Source organism: Anolis sagrei, chromosome 2, assembly GCF_037176765.1.
Source record: "Anolis sagrei isolate rAnoSag1 chromosome 2, rAnoSag1.mat, whole genome shotgun sequence".
NCBI classification, from domain to species: domain Eukaryota; kingdom Metazoa; phylum Chordata; class Lepidosauria; order Squamata; family Dactyloidae; genus Anolis; species Anolis sagrei.
Genome location: NC_090022.1, coordinates 255,834,111 through 255,855,032, shown reverse-complemented (window position 1 = coordinate 255,855,032; position 20,922 = coordinate 255,834,111). Strand labels below are relative to the sequence as shown.

Below are 20,922 nucleotides of genomic sequence, written 5' to 3'. Positions count from 1 at the left end.
GATATTCTTCCAAATCTAGAAGCAACCTGAGTTAGGATAAAATCATATGTACACTTCATTAGTATGCTGTGTTTTAAACTGATAATTGCATCTCTAGCTTTCTATGTTCTCCTTAGACTATTGATTGTGAACCTTTTAGAGATGGAGTGCCCAAACTCAGGCGCTGCATGCTCCTTCTGGCACGTGTGCTATAGGTTCGCCACCACTACCCTATACCTGGTCAATTTGGTTTGGTGATGCCTTTGGGTGAACCAATATGAGAATTAAGAAATTGAAGAAAGCTCCATTTCATCTGTAGGTGACCTATTTTCACATAAGTGCTTCAATGCCATATCTGCAGTTTAATTCAACTCGTTTTAATTGTAAGAAAATTCATTGTTTTGCATTTCTTAACATAAAATACCTCAAGCAAAGGATTTGTTTTGTAAAAAAAAGAGTTTATTATCCACAAGGAAGAGCAATAGGAAAAAATTGTTTTCCACATACTGTTTTGTTTCAAAACAGAGTCTACAAGGACATATTCAGCACCAAACTAAAAAAAGAAGAAAATAAAAAGGAAAATATAATACAAACAGCCAATGAATATAATCTATAAAGCAAACATTAAATATTGCACTTTGTTTTTTTCTAACATTTTGGATTTTATTTACCTGCCCCCCCCCCTTTATTTGTTTAAAATTATATTTTCAAATACTGGACTACAGTTCTGAACCTCATATTTTACAATGTCCAGCAATTGACCAATATTTTCAGAAATCAGAGATAACAGTAATGCCACAAAAGAGTAAATTTTTGTAAGAGCTATTTTTTTCATAGTGTTTACAACTTTTAGTCTGATCACAAAATTATTGTGATGTAATGCCAATTACTACAATATTGGTCAATCCTGCTTCATATGGAAACATCCATTGTGTGGTGATAAATGTAATGCTATGCATAACAGCAATTGTTCCCTAGTTGGTTGAAACAAAAAAACAGAACCCCCTTTAAACGAAAGACACCACCAAATGCCCTGTTATGCCACTTTCTCACTAAAACATTTTTTTAAAAATTCTGCGGAAGAGGGACATTCACAAAATTGCTCGAAAAGATGCAAAAAAAATGTTCCATCATTCTGTTATCTTGTTATCCAGTATATGTAGTTAGCTTGCTGAAGGCTGAACTCTTTTAAGTGAATCACTTAAAACGTGACTCATTTGTATACTGTTTATTCACCCTGTTATTGTTCAAACATGGATTTCTGTCCATGTTTTCTTAAAGGCCACTTATGGAAAAGCCTATCCTGTTGTTTGGAAGCCTCAACAGCAAGGAAGATTTGAATTAGAGGGTTTCCAGCCCAGAGAAAGCAACCTTTACATTACTCTGGTTATCACAGTGGGTCAACTAACCCAAGTTGTCACTTGGAACATTAGCATGGCTGATTTTGATAGGAATCAGTCACAAGTTTCTTTCTGAAGAGAACAGTTGTGCGTCAATGAATATCTTTAATGCCGAAATGCTAGCATTTGAGCCAAAAGCCCCAACACCCATCATCCACTGAATCCTTGTAATGCAGGCTGAATCCTGCTCTGAATTCCAAAATCAAAGTAGTTCTCTGCCAATTACTAATGGCTACTAACTTTGTTCTGTGTGATTCTTCCGTCCAGGAGGGAATGCAATCTGAATAGTGCTCACGGGGAATTTCTTTTTGAAAGCTATTTTCTTCTTATCTTTTAAGACATAATAATGTCTATTTCAGAGAAAGCTCCCTCTATCCCTGATTAAAAGAACACTACAGATATTCCATGCAAGCAAGTGGTTATAGGATACCTATGTAAAAAAATAAATTCACTTTTCCCTATTCACCCCAATTGCAAAGAAACTCCTACATGAACCACACACAACTTTTCTCCAGTAACTCTTGGCAGATAAAATGTTGGGTGCTAAGCTCTTGCGGCTCTTCTAAATACTCTTCATTTGTCCACTTTTCTTATTGGTGATGGTGTTTTGTGAAGATAATAGGATGTATTAATTTGTGTATGTCCCTTTTCCAAGTCCCCCATTCAAATAAAACAATGAAATAACAAAAACAGGAAGAGGAAGAAAAAAAAACTCAGCAGTGCAACATAAACACAAATAGCATTTCAACATTTTGGCAAGTGATGAGTTCACCTGAGATTAAGTGATTTTAGGCAGTCTGTAACAAAATTCTTCTTTGTGGTAATAGTAGAAAGGCAACAAATTCTTAAAAAGGAATCAAGAATGTATATAATCTTGACAAAGACTCCTATTGGTTTCCTCTTTCTGTTCATTTTCGCCTCACATATCTGTTGCTTGTCTACTACAGTAGGCTGCAAAACATACAGCAAGGATTGGCTTGAAGGCATTTGATGTTTGTAATAAATCCACAACAGGATCCAAGCTGAAGAGGTGATGCATGAATCAGTCTTACTGGGACCATTCTGAGCATATGCAGGAAAGTCCAGACTATATTGTTTGTTTGTTTTTTTCTAAATAAAAAAAATCAGTGCATTTGTCATAAAGTTTTAAAAGCTTTCTTTCGCTCCTTGTTGTGCGGACCACAAACAGGTTAGAAGGGGTTAAAAACAGTCCAACATAAATGAGAAAAAGCTGTAGTGACACTGAACCGCACAACAAAAGCATTGAGCATGTGCAAATTTTCAAATCAAAAGAGGAAGTTATCCCCCTTGAAACACGGTGAGTGTTTTGACACACGAGTGTAGGCTATTAAGGCTGCTCTTAGTATGTGCCAGTATACAACAGGGAGGGAAACTCAGATCTTCAAGCATGAAGAGCAGTCCTATGATGTTTGCTGTAGGCTTCAAAAGCATAATCACAGGTTGTTTCATTATTTCACCTTTCCTTTTAGGCAACACCTTCCTTGTAAAGTGTGTCTCCGTGGCTGCCTTTATCCTCAACATGGTGAAAATGCAATCCTGACCCAAACCAACTTTTAGGAAGCATTCTTTCAGCGAGAGGGGCAGGATGGTGTGTCATCTGAGGGCTGATCTGGGTTTGGATCAATCTGGGAAAATAGGGAAAAAACCAAGGGATTAATGGTTTTTCTAATACAAAAACAAGTGATTAAAAGGACAACATTACTTGAAAATACTGAGATACAGTAATATTTTATCATAAAACTACAATAGTATTATACTCCCATACCATTTTGCTTTTTATTATTATGCTGTTTAATAATTCTTGCTAAATTACAATACATTAAGAAAAGAACAGGAAAAAAACTTGTCAACTCCTGTTTATGTATGGAATATTTTATCAAAAACCATCACATGTATCAGTGTAAAGAACTATAAGCAACACAATGCAACATAGGATTCCACCATCTTTTGTGCAAAGAACTGGGAGGTCAAGTACACTAAAGGTCCCCCCCCCCCCCCCCCCAAAGTTGCTAACTTGAAAATCGCATGAAGTGGGATATTTGTTTTAAACTATGTTTATAGTAATCTCAGGAAAAATAAAAGCAGCTTGTACAGATATTTGCCACTTTTTAATTGTAACTTAGTTTATAGCTTAAACACATAAGGAAGCAAAGCTTGATCATAGAATGAACACTATGCAAGTATTTACTCTAACTATGACAGAAAAATATGTGCTAATTTAACAGTCTAATCTTAACCATGCTGACTCAAATTCCTATTCATTTCATGTACTTCTACTGAATAATTAGAATTGCAGCCTGGGGAAAATGGGCATGCTTTTGCTTTCCTGTCTCCTCCGAAGAACCCAAAGGATGTTTTCCAACCATACAAATCAGGTTTTGGGATACAAAAGAGGGCTGAGTGAGGACAGAAAAACAACCCCTCCCGTTTTCTCATGATTCTGTAAGCAAAAAAGCAAGATCATTTAGGATGATCTGTAGATTCTATCAGCTGATCACATTGTTTTAGGACCTCTCACAGGAAAGTGCAAGCATGCTCTAACTTTACAATGGAAAGTGAGGCTTAACTGTGGCCGTATAAATCTTACCTCAGAATAAAGTGGTGGAGGCAGAAATCTGAATTCCTGGATGTAGGCAAACAATGGTCCTTGAAGCGCTCTTTCAAAGTCGTCGCATACAGCTGCAGGTGCTAGGCTGGACTGTCTTTGCTCCTCAGTGACCACTTCTGCATAGCTAGGAGGTGCTGAAGGTAAAAGTACACGCAGTTCGAACAATGTTCTTATGCATGTCAAGATATACAACATGACAAATATATTAAAGTTTAGTTATGGTGATTTGCACAAGGTAGATCTCAGAAAGGCTCAACTGCTGCTGGTATTTCAATTTTAACTGTTCTGGGCAGTCATGGCAAGTTACAGTCAGACTCTAAAACAGGTCTACCAACAGATTTGACCATACATCTGCATATCTACATTCTTTTTCATGGCTCTGTTGGGAGGAGGCTAAATACTGACCTCTCTGAATCTAGGTAAGAAGTATTTTGTTAATTTAATTGTGAAGCACCATGTACTGTGATGGTGCTAAATAAATAAATAAATATGTGTAAATAGTTAATAGACGATTCTGTCCACAAAGCACTTATGCTCTGAGACATCTCTATTCTGCCTGTAAATCACTGTAATTGACATACTGGACTGGGACATTAGAGATATAGACCCAAGTCCTGGCTGAGCCATAAAATCCTTTCTCAACCCAACTTTCCTCTCAAAATTGTTTTGATAAAACGACCAAGAGGAATAACCACATATATTCCTTGAACTCAGTGAAATGTAGATTAAATTAATATGTTTTTAATTATTCAACAAATTAAGCAGCAGCTCAAAAATGTTCAGGTTTTGCATGTGTTTCCCCCCCCCAAGGATATTTATATTCAATGTCTCCCTCATGGAAATATAATGTGGAGAGTCTTGGATGATTTCCTTGAGTATTGTTTGCATAAAAGGTTCATCTAGGTCAGTGGTTCTCAACCTGTAGGTTCCCAAATGTTTTGGCCTTTAATTCCCAGAAACCCTAACTGCTCGTAAACTGGCTGGAATTTCTGGGAGTTGTAATCCAAAACACCCAGGGACCCACAGGTTAAGAACCACTAATCTAAGTTCATACTGCTAAGATGCTAATAGAATTACAGACCTAGGGAGTAAACATTATGCGCTCTGTATGATAAAACTTACCTTCTGGTCTTTCAGGCAGTGTCAGACCAAGCCAATTCATATTCATGCTACATTGGCTGCTCACGCTTGATGTTCTGCTGCCAAATGGGTGTAAAGGAATAGTACCAATGACAAGTGGTAGATTAAGAAACAAGTCCATTGCACCTGGAATATCCACATATACCTAAAATATAAGCAAGAAGAAGTTGTTAAAATCTGAATCAGCCCCTCTTCCCACAAACAAACGAAAAATGAGTGCTGGTGCTAAAGATTGACATTTTGAAACACTTCCTTACCATTAGTGAATATTCCACACGGATTATGCTACAATCAAGGATGGAGGGGGAGACGGGTGGAATCTTTAACTGTTTGCCATTCCAGGTTTCTGTTTTTCCTGATGAGAGGGACTCTCCACGCAAGTTGGCAACCAGCTGTTTTACTTCCTTCATTTTCCCTTTGGCATAGAATGCCTGTGTTTGATAAATGGCGGCTTTTGGCACCACCATTCGGGAAGAACAGTTCTCAATCTCCGCAAAGATCTGAATTGATTCACCTTGAAAAACACAACACAAAACACCCATGTTAGATAAAAACAAAAGTATTCCTCCTACACTGTAATCTTAAAATTATGTTTTTTATTTTTTTCTAAATTGTTTTTAACTCTCTGCTCTTAATACAAGAGTTGTTCAATTGTTTTTAACTTCTGTAATATTACATTTGAGCTAATTTCCATATTAAATTATTTTAAGTTGCCTTGGATCTCATGGTGTGAGAAAAGCAGTGTATAAACTGAATAAATAAATAAATTCAAATAATAGTGCAAGATATGACATTCTTCTTGAGAATTTGGGCAATGATGAAAACATTCATGATCAACCCTATCAAGATTAGAAGATCTGCAACTTCATATTATCCATGACAGCTGCCAAACTCATATTAGTAGAAGTCTGAACTGTGCTGTATATACAACCCATACATTAATGCAGTTCAACAAAACATATACAGATTTTTATTTATTTATTTCTTTATTTATTTATAATTCAAACTTATATACCACCACTCCCTTGGGGCTCGGAGCGGCTTACAAGAACAGGCTAAAATCTAATACTATTTAAAAACAATTTAAAACAATTTAAAAACAACAATATCAGAGATCAAAGGCCTGTCGAAACAGATATGTCTTACATGCCCTGCGGATGAGCTGGCATTCAGGACATTATTTTACTAAATAATTTTTAAATAACCCACCTATGACTACTTTACACTGCAACCATACACATATACTGAGAAAGCAAGATAAATGACAGAGAGAATGAACACGCACTGTTTCTTTTACATACCTGGGGTATAGCCCTTCCTTTCAATTTTGGCACTTAAGGAAATTGGGCCTGAGGTACAAAACCAGCAACACAGAGTCTTTTCTTTTGTGCCTGCTTGGGGTGACTGAAAGGAAAACAGAAGAGAGATATTCACAATGACATTTTTAGCTTTGGAGATATTAGCTAGCTCTAAAGACTATGTAGAGTTTAGTCTTTTAATGAGTGTAATTAGAAAACAGGACAAAAAGTATGAAGAATCTTAGAAATGTGATATTTTTCTTAAGAGTTTGGAATGATGGTTGCTGCTCCCCTCTTTGTGAATCATCATAGTCTGTCTGGAGTAGCAGCTATAAGCACAGGTTTGGACACTGACACCTGCTTGGTTGTCAGATCAATGCTAGTTACTGCTATAATTGAAAAAGGAAGTACCATAATACTCCAGGATAATGTGTTGTCTCCCATACACACTTACTATGAGATCAAATTATATAAACACTATTTTAGCATTAATTCAAAAGATAAAACTATTGTACAGAGAAAACTCTAAGCTGTCTACAGTTCTCTCACTGAACTCTGTACCTAAGTTTGTTGGAAAAAGTTGTCACATAATAATAATAATAATAATAATAATAATAGTGTATGCTTTATAGGTTCAAGGCATGGCATCTCCAGGTCATTATGTAAAAGACTCCTGTCTAAAAGGGTGGACAGTAACTGATGGTGTGTATAGACAGCATTAAAAATAAGACACATTAAAAATAAGATAGTTTTCTACTGCAGGGAGGATCTTAGGTAACCTTTATGTGATAGATAAACAAAAGATACAATGATCTTTTGAAAGTAACAGGATGAATAGACCTGCAGCATGATTTTAATCAAGTTTATTTCAATATAGATGCCATTCTTTTTAATACTTGTGCCTGAATCTTTATAACTAGGAGTACAATCCTAGAACACAAAAAGTGCTATAGGTTTTAACTTAAAGCCAAGTTCACAAGCTAAGTAGACTAGAAATCTTGGTTTAAATCTTCAGGTGCAGTCCACAGTTCTAAACAAAAAGTACTGCTGAGTTCTGTAAATGTTTATTCAATATGAAGTTCCACGGTGTTTGATCAGGTTTACTCCCATAATGTTTACATATCTGGGAATAAGCCTCACTAAATTCAGTGATTTTTCCTTCCAAGTACACATGCAATCAATTAGGCTGCCTTGTTGCAATGGCAGCTAAATATTTGTATTTTGATAAATGTAAATTGTTTCTAAATCAGTAGTTTGTGGGGTCATGGAATTAAGGGGTGAAAGTATGTTTTTGCTACATATTGTAAAACAATAAGCTAGTTTTCAAAGGAACTCCAAACAAATTCCTTGAAATTTTAATTAATTTCAGTAATACTTTCATCAAATATGCTTTGTTTAAAAACATAGCCTTAATCTAGAATCCTAAAAATTAGGTGTGGCTCCAATGAGCATTTACTTTGTGAAGTAATATCCCTAATTGTTGAATATCAACATTTCCTTAGATTTCAGCTGTCCCTACTTACATCTTTCAACGCCCACCCCACCCAATTATGTTATTCTTGTTGTCTTACATGAAATGTAGATTAAGGACTTTGCCCAAACTCACAAAAAGCAACAGAAACATTTCTACTGATTTTTGTGGGTTTGAGGATGAGGTCCTCTAGGCCTAACCCTATAACATGCCCTTTTAGCCAGAAGCAAAAGAACCCTGTTTCAATGGACGTTTCCTTAAGTGTTTCATTTTCACATATTTTAATTCACATATTTTAATTTGAAAAACCAAGGTTGAAAATATGGTTTTTAGATCAAATTGAACAAAAAACTTAGTAAGTATTTAATTAATTATCAATATAAAAATTTATGAAAACATACAGAAGTATGATCATTTCTCCCCACTTGATATATAAGTTATCGATATAGTAGAACAATGAATAATGCACTGCAGTACAATTTCTTTTTTCGTTGCTTTATCAAGCTGCAAATTCTCAAGCTGAAATTTCTTACAAGACTAGAACTGTTCCATATAAGAGTAAGTTAATATTTACATGAACAGTTTAAGTTGTATTACTTTAAAAACAAGCAGCCTGAAAGTACAGGTTAAATTATGATACATAATGGCACCACTTACTAATTGCTGGGTCATTATATTCTTATACTTTAAATATTTCATTATACTGAATTGTCATTACATGTTTTGATATTTCAGATAACATGTATTGCTATTTTTATATACTAGGAAAAAAGAATGAGTAATTCTGTCAATTCTTACCAGTAATGAAGGAGTGTTGATATCTATATGTTCAAAGACTGTAAATTCCTTCTTTAATTTTACTGGTAGAAGCCAAGGCCTGTGCAATTCTGCTTTCACCCAATAGCGCACACTGCCATGTCTGCCTTCAAATGAGGTAGCAAGTGGTCTGTTCAGGACACAAAGGTCAACACTAAATAAGTCTCTCCGTTTCTCTTTTTTGAACATTAAGTATACACTCAATTCAGGTAATAATTAATAAGTTGTACTGTACTGTTAATGCATCATAGTATGCAGTTGAGGATAATTTGTTCGTAGGATTTTCAAGTTCAATTAGTTTGGGAGAAATATCTCTGTATTTAAAATTAAACAGCTCAGTAGATTTCAAAATATGAATGTATATGTATTGGAATTGCATTGTAATATGCTACAAAGGATAGATTAGCACAGTCCACAACTTAGTTAAGCTGGTGTACTTGGATTCCCACTAGTTAGTCCCACTGAACTGAATGGAAGCTAAACTCGCTTAAATTCAAGTACTCCATTTTAACCACATTGAGTATCTGGCCAAGAGGTACTTTAATCTTACCAGAGGTCACTTTTTATATCAGCGGAATAGGGAAAACAGGAATAGTGTAGTGAGGAAAACAGATTTATTTGAAATAACTCGCTTCCAAAGGGGTCCACATTTTATATGACCAGGATGAAAGTAAAGAAAACTTCCTGTTAACAGAGGTTTTCAAGATCAGAATTATGTCTGCAGGGGATAATGCTTCAATTTTGTTAGCCTTTACTCTTTTTCTTAGTAGTCACACATGAGAAAGGCATTTACTAAAGGTAAAGGTTTCCCCTGACATTAAGTCTAGTGGTGTCCGACTCTGGAAGAGTGGTGCTCATCTTAATTTCTAAGCCGAAGAGCCGCAGTTGTCTGTAGACACCTCCAAGGTCATGTGGCTGGCATGACTGCATGGAGTGCAGTTACCACCTTCATGTGAAGGCGGTACCTATTGATCTACTCACATTTGCATGTTTTCGAACTGCTAGGTTGGCAAAAACTGGGCCTAACAGCGGGAGATCACCCCACTCTCTGAATTCGAACCGCCAACCTTTCGGTCAGCAAGTTCAATAGTGCAGCGGTTTAACCCGCTGTGCCACCAGGGGCGGGCTGAAAGACATTTAGACACATACATTACTTTAATGGTATATTTGTACATAGAATTAAAGCTGCTTCTCAAAACCTTCAAAGTAAACAGCAGCCGTTTATGTTTTCTGGTCTCCTACTGAATATAACTGAAGCTCTGGTTAGCCAGAATTAATTCTTGACACTCCTTTATGCTATTACTGTACCTAAAACATTGGAATTAAAATTACAGTTGTTTTGAATGTCTCACACTGGAACAATGTCTGTTTTCTTATCTTGGTTAACATATACAGCCTCGTTTCTGAAAAACTGCATTGCTCACATCCATCTTTCCTGGTCACATCCTGCAAGTGACCACTTCTTACATAAGTTTGCATAAATGTTTCAGTGAATCCCATGTTTGAATCCTTAATGGAAGAGAGTTCACTCTAATCAATCTTAAAACTCAGGAGGGCTGTATTCTCCTGCTTTTGAACTAATAGTTTCTGCTCCTCCCATCCATCTGCTTAATTCCAAACTTCCCTAAATAATCACTGCCCTACAACCGTAGTCTAAACTACCTTTATTTAACATTTCCCTCATACTCATTCTGTTCAATTTATTCTGATTTATTATGCCTTTCTGGCAGATCTGTTTCGACATGCTCCATTGAAGCAACCAGATCTCACCTGAAATTCAGCAGGATATCATGGCAGTAGCTTGCAAAGGCCTAATGATCAATTCTCTGTGCCCATTTGTAATAAGAAAAGCAAGCTATGTGCACAGAGCAGATGTGATATTCTAGATGTTTAAGGAGGTTTAAAGGGATTTAATAACAGGGTTTTAAAAGAAGGGCAGGAGCTGGCCTTGATTTTTCCTCTCTGAATCAAAGCAACCTCTAAGAGTTGAATTAGGACAATGTCCCTGTAGCATATTCAAATGCAATCCCTGTGACCATTGAAAAGGGTTTTTTCTGTCCGCTGCCCCATTTCTACAGATGAGCTCTCTGTCTACAGATCTTCTGCCAGTGTGTTCTTTGATAGTCTTTTTGCATAGCTCAGGTATAGCATATACTTACGTCTGTGGAAGCTCAAAGCTGAATGCATATTCATGCCGTCCTGAATGAATGATGTGGAGGCCTTCTTCAGAATTATCGTCATCTAGGAGGGAAAAACCCAATATGCTATTCCACCTGTAAACATTATACACATATCATAATATATTATAAAGGATAACATTCATAATATTAACTAAGAAAGTTAATATCATAAGGGAGGGGAGAAGCTGCATTTCACTTGTGTAGCTCCACTGACCTTAATAGCTGGCCACATTAGCAATTCTTGGTATACAGGCAGTTCGCAAGTTACGAACAAGATAGGTTCTGTAGGTTTGTTCTTAAGCTGAATTTTTAAGTCAGAACAGGTACATTTTTAAATTTAATTAATCCAAATGGATACTTTTAAAGCTTTGGCTAGCCTAAGGAAGGGTTAACACCCTGTGGTGTTAATTTTGCTGTCTGTGCCTGTTCAGAAGATTTCACCTCATTTTCTGTCCCTGTGATCATTGCCATTTTGGAAAAAAAATGACTTGTTGTGGAAACATGGATTGGTGATAAAGCTTCAGTGGAGACACCTTTTTCCCATAATAACTTTTTCAGGAATGAATTTCCCTTCTGAGGCATAAATTCCTCTCATTTCCTGTTGTCTCACCCCCATTCCTAACTATGAGTAGTTTGTAACTTAGGAACTGCTTGTATCTTTAAATTCAGAAGGGAAGTAGCAGTAGTATTCAATCATTTCATTCCCCCTTCCCTCCATTTCCTTGCCTTCTATCTAAATGCAGGTAATGGCGCTCCACGAAGTCATGCCAACCACATGACCTTGGAGGTGTCTATGGACAAGAACGGCTCTTTGGCTTAAAAATGGAGATGAGCACCAACCCCCAGAGTTCGACATGACTGGACTTAATGTCAGGGGGAAACCTTTACCTAAATGCAGATATAAGCTATTCTGGGGCAAAACCGATATCTTTCATGTATATAGCAATGTGATCACTAATCTATTTTGTAAAAGCCATTTATCAGTGTTTACTTAGCAGCACAATTCAAAACAATACTGATTCGCTGCTAACCATGTTATTAAGTCCTAAGAAAGCTAATATGCTACACCATTGTAAAATATTTAGGGCAGGGTGCTAACAAAAAGTCAGATCATCTAATACAAAACTTCCTTGTGTTCTGAAGGATACTTGGAAAGTATCAAGCAACTGAATATTGTGACACACTGTAAAATCTCTACACAGTAATTGAAAATACCAGAAAGCTTTTCTTTGGTTTGACTTTCAGGTTTTCTTAAAGCGCAACCTTCCCAGTCCTTTGAATTGTTAATTGTTATCATTTTAAATATGCAGAAAAGCAGTTTAGGTAGACATGAACTTGGGGAGGCATGGCAACCTTTGGCCCTTCAGGACTTCAACTCCCACTGTTCCTAACAGCCTACCGTCAACTTGGCAGGAGGGCTGAAGTTTGCTTATGCCTGATCTTGGGTCTACTCAGTGCCTTAAATAGGCCTCTTTTGGGTAATGCATTACTTTGGAGTTGGATTTGCTGCTCTCTCTAAGCATCTCCAGTGGGCATCAGCCACCACTGGTATCCCAGAAAGCTTAGCCCAAAGTCCTATAAAACTCAAATGCATCTCCTTGAGGGTGGTGAGGGGAAATTTAAAACCAAGCTATACCAAGCTAATTGTTACAGCTTGTAACAATTACAAAGGCTCCTTCCACACAGCTGTATAAAATCCACATTGAATTGGATTATATGGCAGTGTGGACTCAGATAACCCACTTCAAAGCAGATATTGTGGGATTTTCTGCCTTGATATTCTGGGATATAGGGCTGTGTGGAAGGGCCCTGAGGTTTGGAGGCCTTCCTTCATAAAGGGAAAGAGGCCATGATTCCAGAAGACATCCTTCATTCCCTTCATTAAATGACAAAGAGATGGGTTTGTTTCCCCACAAAAAACCTCCAGAATGATATGTATCTCAGCTCACACAGGGCCCTTCCACGCAGTCATGAAATTCAAAATATCAAGGCAGAAAATCCCACAATATCTGCTTTGAAGTGGGTTATCTGAGTCCACACTGCTATATATTCCAATTCAAAGCAGATAATGTGGGATTTCATTCAACTGTGTAGAAAGGGCCCCAGTTCAAAGCAGATATTGTGGGATTTTCTGCCTTGATAGTCTGGGTTATATGGCTGTGTAGAAGGACCCATACACATACCTATATACAAAATAATAATCTTTATTTATACCCTGCCACTGATGGGGACTCAGAGCGGCTTACATGAGGACAAACCAAATGACAAACATCTAAGTATTTCTTATCAGAAACATTTGGGCCCAGAAGTGTTTCGGATCCCTGATTTTAAAAAAAATAGACGTAAATAAGATTTCTTGGGATATGTCCATCATACATTGATGTTTCATTTATGACTTATGCATATAATAGCCTGAGGTAAATTTGTACACATTTTTCATAATTTGGGGGCAGGAATCAAACCTTGTGTGCATTGCAACAATAGTAACTTGTTTAAATGCTTATGTTTTATTTTATAGACGGTTTTATTTGTTCTAGATGCTGTTAGAGTTGTCCTGTTTTAATATGTTGTGAGACGCATTGGGTCGTTTACAGAGAAAAGCAGGACACACACACACATATATATATATATATATATCTCAAAATTCTTGCTAAGGGCTCAGTGCATAAGGGCTCTGTGTGTGTGTGTGTGTGTGTGTGTGTGTGTGTGTGTGTATATATATATATATATATATATATATATATATATATATATAAAATTTGAAACACGTTAGTCCACAGCAGACACTCTGCTGGCTGTTGTATTGGATCACATGTCGGACACTTCCCAAGTGTCTAGAACTGTGTGATGTATCGGCGAATAATGCGTGCAGATCCCAGTAGGGTGGCCTTCTGCAGCTGGCAGATGATCATTTTGTCAGCGCCGGTTGTTTAAGTGCAGGCCAAGGTCTTTAGGCACTGCATCCAGTGTGCCCATCAACACTGGGACCACCTTGACTGGCTTGTGTCCAAGTCTTTGCAGTTCGATCTTTAAATCATTATATTGTGTCAGCTTTTTCAGTTGTTTCTCTTCAATCCTGCTGCTGCCTAGGATTGCAACATCAGCAATCCATACTTTGTTTGTATTGTCGAAGGCAATACACCTAGCTCCAGAAGACAAGAGTTCTTTGTCCCACCCTGGTCTTTCCAGATATATAAACCCAATTTTCCTAGTTCCAACAGACCTCACTACCTCTGAGGATGCTTGCCATAGTTGCAGGCGAAACGTCAGGAGAGAATGCCTCTAGAACATGGCCATATAGCCCAAAAAAACCTACAACTTTGTTTTTAACACAATTGTGAGGTCAGGAGTATTATTAATTATTATTATTATATACTGAACCATCAGAAAACAACAGTGTGCCCTCTTTTTTAATACTAAAAATATTCAAAATATATTCTCAGCCACTGGTGGGCCGTTTTGGATTTGGGAGTATTTCAAAATTCTTGCTAAGGGCTCAGAGCATTTTTCATTTTACTGAAGAACGGTGTGGTGAGAGTGTTGAGCTTTCAGACATTCTAGGTTCCCTTGCTCTGCTCCTTGTGTATTTCATTCAGAGGGAAGAAGTCTCCAGCTCTCTCGCCTCCTCTCTCCTCCTTCCTTTCTTGCCAGCTCAGCAGTTTCCCTGCAGCCTTCGCAAGCCAGAGAAGCCTCTGCCGCCGCCGCGCTGTGGTAAACAACTGCTGAGCTGTCAATCACAGACTAGACTCGAGCAGGAGAGGACCGGCCTAAACCGGTGCGAGCTGAGTTTGCTCCAGCCAGCCGCTCATATGCATACAGTATACATTCCACGCCCCGGCCACCCTATTGGCTGAGCCGCTCGGGCGCTCAACCTAACGCGCTCGTCGTAGGCGTCATAGAGAGGGAGACTGAGCGGGGGAGGGAAGGGAAGGCGAGCAGAACAGCCGCTCCTTCCCCCCGGCTTCCGGTTTGGGCAATTCCCTGAAAGCTGGCCAGAGGGAACGTGACAACAAGCACGGGCTTCTTGCCACGATATAATTAAATTAAAGGGAAGGGGGGAAGAGGGGGGTGGAATATAAGGAAAGAAAGGCCATTATTTGGCTTGCTGGAAAACTAGCACACACTGAAACCTCCAATTTCTCCAACACTGTCCACAGAAATGGCTGAGAGAGTTGACACCTTCTCTTTCTGACTGCCCAACACATACAATGTTTGAAATAATGTCAAACTCACTTTCATGCACACAAATGTAAAATTAACTTCAATTGGATTTTGTGTTTAAGCTTGGCTCTTATCGCCAGTGGCACAATGCTATGGAATCACCAGAGCTTATATTTCTCTGCCAAAGAAGGCTGGTGCTTTTCCAAACTACAACTCCCATGATTGCTGCAAGTCCTGGTTCCTTCAAAGTGGAGTCCATGACATGCGAGCGTGGAGAAAAGCAAACCACAGACCACCTACTACAATGCAGTCTGAGCCCTGCCACATGCACAATGGAGGACCTTCTTATAGCAACACCAGAGGTAGTCCAAGTGGCCAGCTACTGCTCAAAGGACATTTAGCATAACTTCAACTGGATTTTGTGTTTAAAGATTGGCGTTTATTGCCAGTAGCACAGTGCTATGGAATCATTAGATCTTATATCTCTCTGCATCCATAGCATTGCCTCACCAAACTACAACTCCCATGATTGCTGCAAGTTGCTCCTGATTGCTTCAAAGTGGAGTTCACGATATACGAGTGTGGAGAAGAGCAAACCACAGACCACCTACTACAATGCAGTCTGAGCCCTGCCACATGCACAATGGAGGGCCTTCTTATAGCAACACCAGAGGCACTCCAAGTGGCCAGCTACTGGTCAAATGACATTTAGCATAATGCCAAGTTTTTAAACTTTGTGTTTTTTAAATACATTTGGTTTGCTTCTGATATGATAAATAAATAAGCTCCCAGACCACCTACTACAATGCAGCCTGAACCCTGCCACGTGCACAAAGGAGGGCCTTCTTATAGCTACACCAGAGGCATTCCCAAGTGGCCAGCTACTGGTCAAAGGTCACTTAGCATAACGCCAATTTTAAAATACATTTGGTTTGCTTCTGATACGATAAATAAATAAGCTCCCATTGTTCCATAGCATTGAGCCATGGCAGTCACCATGGAGTCAAACTGCATTAATTCTTGGCATGGGCAAACTTCGGCCCTCCATGTGTTTTGGACTTCAACCCCCACAATTCCAAACAGCTGGTAGGCTGTTAGGAATTGTGGGAGTTGGAGTCCAAAACACCTGGAGGGCTGAAGTTTGCACATGCCTGGTGTATATGCAAGATACAACAAACTCTCAGTTAATTCATGGGGATTTGGTTGATACTGGATAAATGTAGTTTCTGGCTACTTGAGTGATTATTAAAAATAGGCCTAACTAATACTATTTCCCAAACAAGACCATACCATAAATGCTGGATATCAATACTGAAATACAGTAATTAAAAGCAAATAAAGATCTAATTTAATGCAACAAAGGTTTAATGTATTATATAAGCATTTTATTTTTTCTTTAAAGTATTATTGCTTTGATTTTTTGCAGATTACTTGCGAGTTCCACTTACTTGAGTTCTGCTTAACTTAGAGTTCACTGTATACACACAAACATACACACACAATGGGCTATATATAAAATATATATCATGCAGTTATTCCAAAATCTAAAATGCTTCTGGTGAAGGGATTCTGAAGCCTTTACTATAACAATGAGGCTTCTGATGTGAGCAGCAGGATGTGAAATTTTAAAGGAGTTGCTGCATAGACCTCATACATATATGTCATAGTTTGAAGCAAAACAATGATAAAGGCATTATATTGAAGGGCCCTAAGGCAGCCAAGCAGCAAAGACTGCTAACAGGGTCAAACTTTACATTGCAGTCAAACTGGGGTACTGTGGTGGATGAACAACAAGAATGGTGTCAAACTGCATTATTTCTACAGTGTAAATACAGCAATAGGAAACATGCAGCAAGCTCCACTCTTGAACTTGGAAGACTTGAGAACTAGGACCTTGGCTCTCTCTATCTCTTCCTCCTCCACCCCCTCCCCTCCCCATCCATCCACCTGCCAATCAAGGTCTGGCATTGCCTTAGCAACAGGCTAACAAACTCCAGCAAGCCAATGAGGGTGCAGGGGCGGGGCTTCGGGGAGCATGCTAGGCTGCAGGTTGCCTGCCTTGCCTTGCTTGCCTAGCTAAGTCATTGGAATCAGGAACACGGGCACAGGAAATGAATGAGCCAAGCCATTTATTGGGAGAGGTACAACTTCCAAGTCCTCCATGCATTCAAATAAGGGCTGCCTTATATCTAAGCCAGGGTGATTCTACACACTGTAGAACGAATGCAGCATGACACCCCTGGAACTGCCATGGCTCAGAGCTAAGGGATCCAGAGATTTGTAGTTTGGTGAGGCACCAGCACTCTTTGGCAGAGAAAGTGAAGAACCTTGAAAACTACAAGATGATTCCACAGCATTGAGCCATGGCAGTTACAGTGGCAAAACCGCATTTGTTATAGATGTACACCCACTCACTTCACTCCCCTTGGCTTTTTGTTTGTTCCAAATCGAAGCACGCAAGGCTTACAACACAATTTAGGGCATTTTGCAGGTGCAAGACTCGCTTTGGCTTATCCCCAATGTCCCGAAAAGGGGAAAAGTCGCCTCTTTTACTACTAACGCCTGTCTCCTACCAGGATTTTGGACATTGTCTTTTGCACCTTTTAGTTTCTGAATAAGTGCCTCTTGAAAATTGCAAATACCCGGGGAAGAATGTGCACTTTGAATAGCAAGATTAAAAAAAATGCCATTTAATCTCAATGCAGACATTGCCTTCTTCCATCTTTTGGCAAAAAGGAAGCTGAAAAGACTTGCCTCGAAAGCAAGGGAATGGCTAATTTGCAACTTGCTTATTTTAACAAAAAAGGCTTCTATTAAATTCTCATATATGCAGTAAATCTGCATAAATATAGATAAGTGTGTGTATATGTGTGTGAAAGGGAGAGAAATTATTTATAGAGAAAGGGGGATAGAGAAAAATGTGGTCTATATATATCTACACATATGGAGAAGATATGTATATACATGTATGTAAATATATGTTCATATATATGTGTGTGAGGATATATATCTCCTCTCTCTTTCTTTCTCTCGCTCTCTCTATATATAAAAAGGGCAAGCCACAATTACATAACCGGTTTCCCCATTTTCTTGTGCTAGGAATTAAGTCATCGCCACCACCTGACACGCCTGCAGCCAATGGGCTTTGGAGGAGCAGGCGCAGCCCCCTCCCTTCTCCCCAGGACTGGTCCCAAACAGGATTGAACCGCTTTGAACAAAGGGTGGAAACTTCAGAAAAACAACCTTAGACTCTCCTAGACTTCCACATTGGGTGCCATAGCAATCTACAGATTAAACAGTCAGAAGCATAGGGAACCCCTTTGGGGAGGTTTGTTCCATTTTTGACTCCCTTGGCTAATATCAGGCATCCTTTGCAGAGCTCTAGGGGGGAGCTTTCCATTGACTGCCCCAACTTAGAAAGGATGCTGTTAATAATGCAATTATTGATCATATTCAATGGGGGGGGGGGTCCCCCTCCTTCACTTCAAAACCCAATTATCCATCCGCATTTGTAGGAAAAATATTCCGAAACAACGTTTTCCCCACAACTTTGTTGAGTTTAAAAGGGAATGCAAGAGGTACACGTGGGGTGCTGAAAGCAAGTGTCAAAACGCACCACGGGGAACCTATTTCTCGCCCAGCAACCCTCTCCAAAGGACATCACCCACAGAAGCCCCATAAGTGATCTTAATAAGGCACCTTGATATAGAGGGAGGGGAGGGGGTCACCATATAGGTACCTTGATATAGGGAGAAATAGTTTAAAAGCAAAGCATTAAGAGAAATTCCTCACTAACTGGATGCACAGGTGAAAGTATCCCTTTTGGAAAGACAGTGGGATTTTTTTTTTTTTTTAAAAAGTCTTCCCTTTGCAGATGGTAATCAGGTGGTCTTTACAATCTATTTACGTCTTCTAGGGTTTTTTTTTTAGCATGCATCCTAAACTCATTTATTGGGGGAATTGGTATTATTGTATTCAATGGGTCCTATCTCAGATGCAAAATCAAGGCGTAATAAGAGAAAATCCTCACCAACTGAGTGTCCCTATTGGAAAATATAAAAAAGTCTTTTGCAGATGGGAACAAGATGGTCTTTTAAGTGTTGTAGGTTTAAATGGCTACATCCCAATCTCAAGTATTGAGGTGAATGGGTGCCAATGCACTCAAATGGATGCTATTTTCCAGTAACCATGTTTGGTTTTTTCAATACCTCCACATCCCATGGCTATAAAGCTAAACTTGCTTGCTGGGGGAAAGAATGGGTGCCATTGCACTCAATAAGTCGCATTTTACAATAACCATATTTTGTTTTTCAATGCCTCTATATCCCAAGGCTTTAATGCTAAACTCACTTGCTGGGGAAAGAATGGGTGCCATTGCACTCAAATGGGTCCTATTTTCCAGGAATCATATTTGGTTTTTAAATGCCTCTACATCCCAAAGCTATAATGCTAAACTCACTCACTGGGTGCCATTGCTCTCAATTGGGTCCTTTTTACAGGAACCATGTTTGGTTTTTAAATATCTCCAAGGCTATAATGCTAAAGTCACTGACTGGGGGGAAGAATGGGTGCCATTGCTCTCAATTGGGTCCTATTTCTGAGTAACCCATCTTTTGGGTGAAAGTGTCCCTTTTTAGGAGAGACTGGAAAATATGAAGTCTTTCTTCCCTTTGCAGATGGTAATAATCACCACCCATTTAGGTCCAACTCTATTTAAATAGCTATGCACCCCAAGGTTATAATACTGAAGTCACTTAAATGGAGAGGAATGGTGTCAATGCACTCACTGGATGCAAATGGAGGCTAAGTCTTCCTGGGAATATAAAATACTTCTTTTTGCAGTGGATGATGGTCTTTGCAATCCATTTAGGTTGATTCGGTTTAAATAGCTATGCACCCCAAGGCTGCAACGCCAAACTCTTACTGGTCCTATTGCCCAGTAACCATCTTTGAAAACCAACCCAGAAAGCAACATGAAACAGATGGGGGAAATAAATAAATAAAATAATAATAATCAAAGAGAGGAATGAATGGGGCAAAGCCAGGCTCACCTCTTTCGTGCCCGATCAAGATATCCTTGTGGTTGAAATACTCGACTTCTTCCGTGTAGTTTTGCGTGTAGGCAGTGTTGGATCCCGCATTTCTCGACTCGGTCCAGCGGACTTTGGCGTGTCCCCTGGCGTGGATCTTTAAGGATTTCACCCGGATTTCCCCCGTGACTTCCAAATTCACCCTTCCTGAGACTGTGTCCCCGCTGGAATAGACGGGGACGTTGCTGTCATTCAGACAGTCGAAGCTGATGGTCAAACTCTTCACCTTCCCCAGCACCATGTTGAAAGTATTATTATTATTTTTTTGTTGATAGCAAAGTCTATAAAAATATATTCTTAGGAGAAAAAAAGGAAGGGAGAGTCAAGATCTCATATAGAAAAAAAATATGAGACTTTCCCCTTGACGCTGATCTGTATTGCTCTGCGAAAAACAGGCAGGACCAGCGTGGTTCTTCTCTAGGAGCGCTTCATTGGGGCTCCTGCAAAGGGACGCTGCAGCTCGGTTGGTCTCCTTACAAAGACGAAAGCCCAGCCGCTGCCACCTCACTTTAAGGAGAGCTTTGTGAAAAACAACCCCACTGCGCAGGCGCGGGCCTGCCTTGGCTCTCCCCCGCCTCCTCTCATGCTGAAGGTGTGTTGCAGAAGCAAGAGAGAGCCCGACTCGGCTGTTGCTGGAGAGCAACAAGACAAGCTGCTTCCTTGCTTGCTACCCCAACTTCTAGGATTTTTTTTTCCTTTTCCTCTTTAGGAGCAAGCCCCTTTTGCATTCCTTTTTGAATTAAAACTTGTCCAGTACA

The 20,922-nt window shown here is 39.1% G+C and overlaps 1 protein-coding gene across 3 annotated transcripts; it reads right to left on the bottom strand.

Annotated features, from left to right (window-relative positions):
- Nucleotides 1-416: 416 nt before the first annotated feature.
- ARRDC3 (arrestin domain containing 3) lies at nucleotides 417-20,679 on the bottom strand. 3 transcript variants are annotated; one of them, XR_010909338.1, is made up of 8 exons: nucleotides 20,126-20,679; nucleotides 10,893-10,974; nucleotides 8,716-8,863; nucleotides 6,450-6,552; nucleotides 5,406-5,662; nucleotides 5,131-5,293; nucleotides 3,988-4,177; nucleotides 417-3,025 (listed from the first exon to the last, which is right to left on the bottom strand). XR_010909338.1 is itself a non-coding variant. In XM_060761773.2 (8 exons), exons 1-8 carry the CDS (start codon nucleotides 20,403-20,405, stop codon nucleotides 2,969-2,971), a joined length of 1,245 nt encoding a protein of 414 aa, XP_060617756.2. In that variant the 5' UTR covers nucleotides 20,406-20,676; the 3' UTR covers nucleotides 417-2,968. The 3 variants fall into 3 exon arrangements, 2 of the variants coding, with proteins under 2 accessions (XP_060617756.2, XP_060617758.1); XM_060761773.2 differs by having other exon boundaries at nucleotides 3,988-4,142; nucleotides 20,126-20,676; XM_060761775.2 differs by lacking the exons at nucleotides 8,716-8,863; nucleotides 20,126-20,679 and having other exon boundaries at nucleotides 3,988-4,142; nucleotides 10,893-10,976.
- Nucleotides 20,680-20,922: the final 243 nt, after the last annotated feature.

Excerpts from the sequence above, each read along its gene's own strand:
- ARRDC3 (XM_060761773.2), bottom strand. The coding sequence starts at position 20,405 with ATGGTGCTGGGGAAGGTGAAGAGTTTGACCATCAGCTTCGACTGTCTG. Across the intron at positions 8,864-10,892 it reads AGCTTTGAGCTTCCACAGAC|ACCACTTGCTACCTCATTTG; the intron begins GTAAGTATATGC and ends TGTCCTGAACAG. Across the intron at positions 5,294-5,405 it reads GTGTGGAATATTCACTAATG|GTATATGTGGATATTCCAGG; the intron begins GTAAGGAAGTGT and ends CTTATATTTTAG.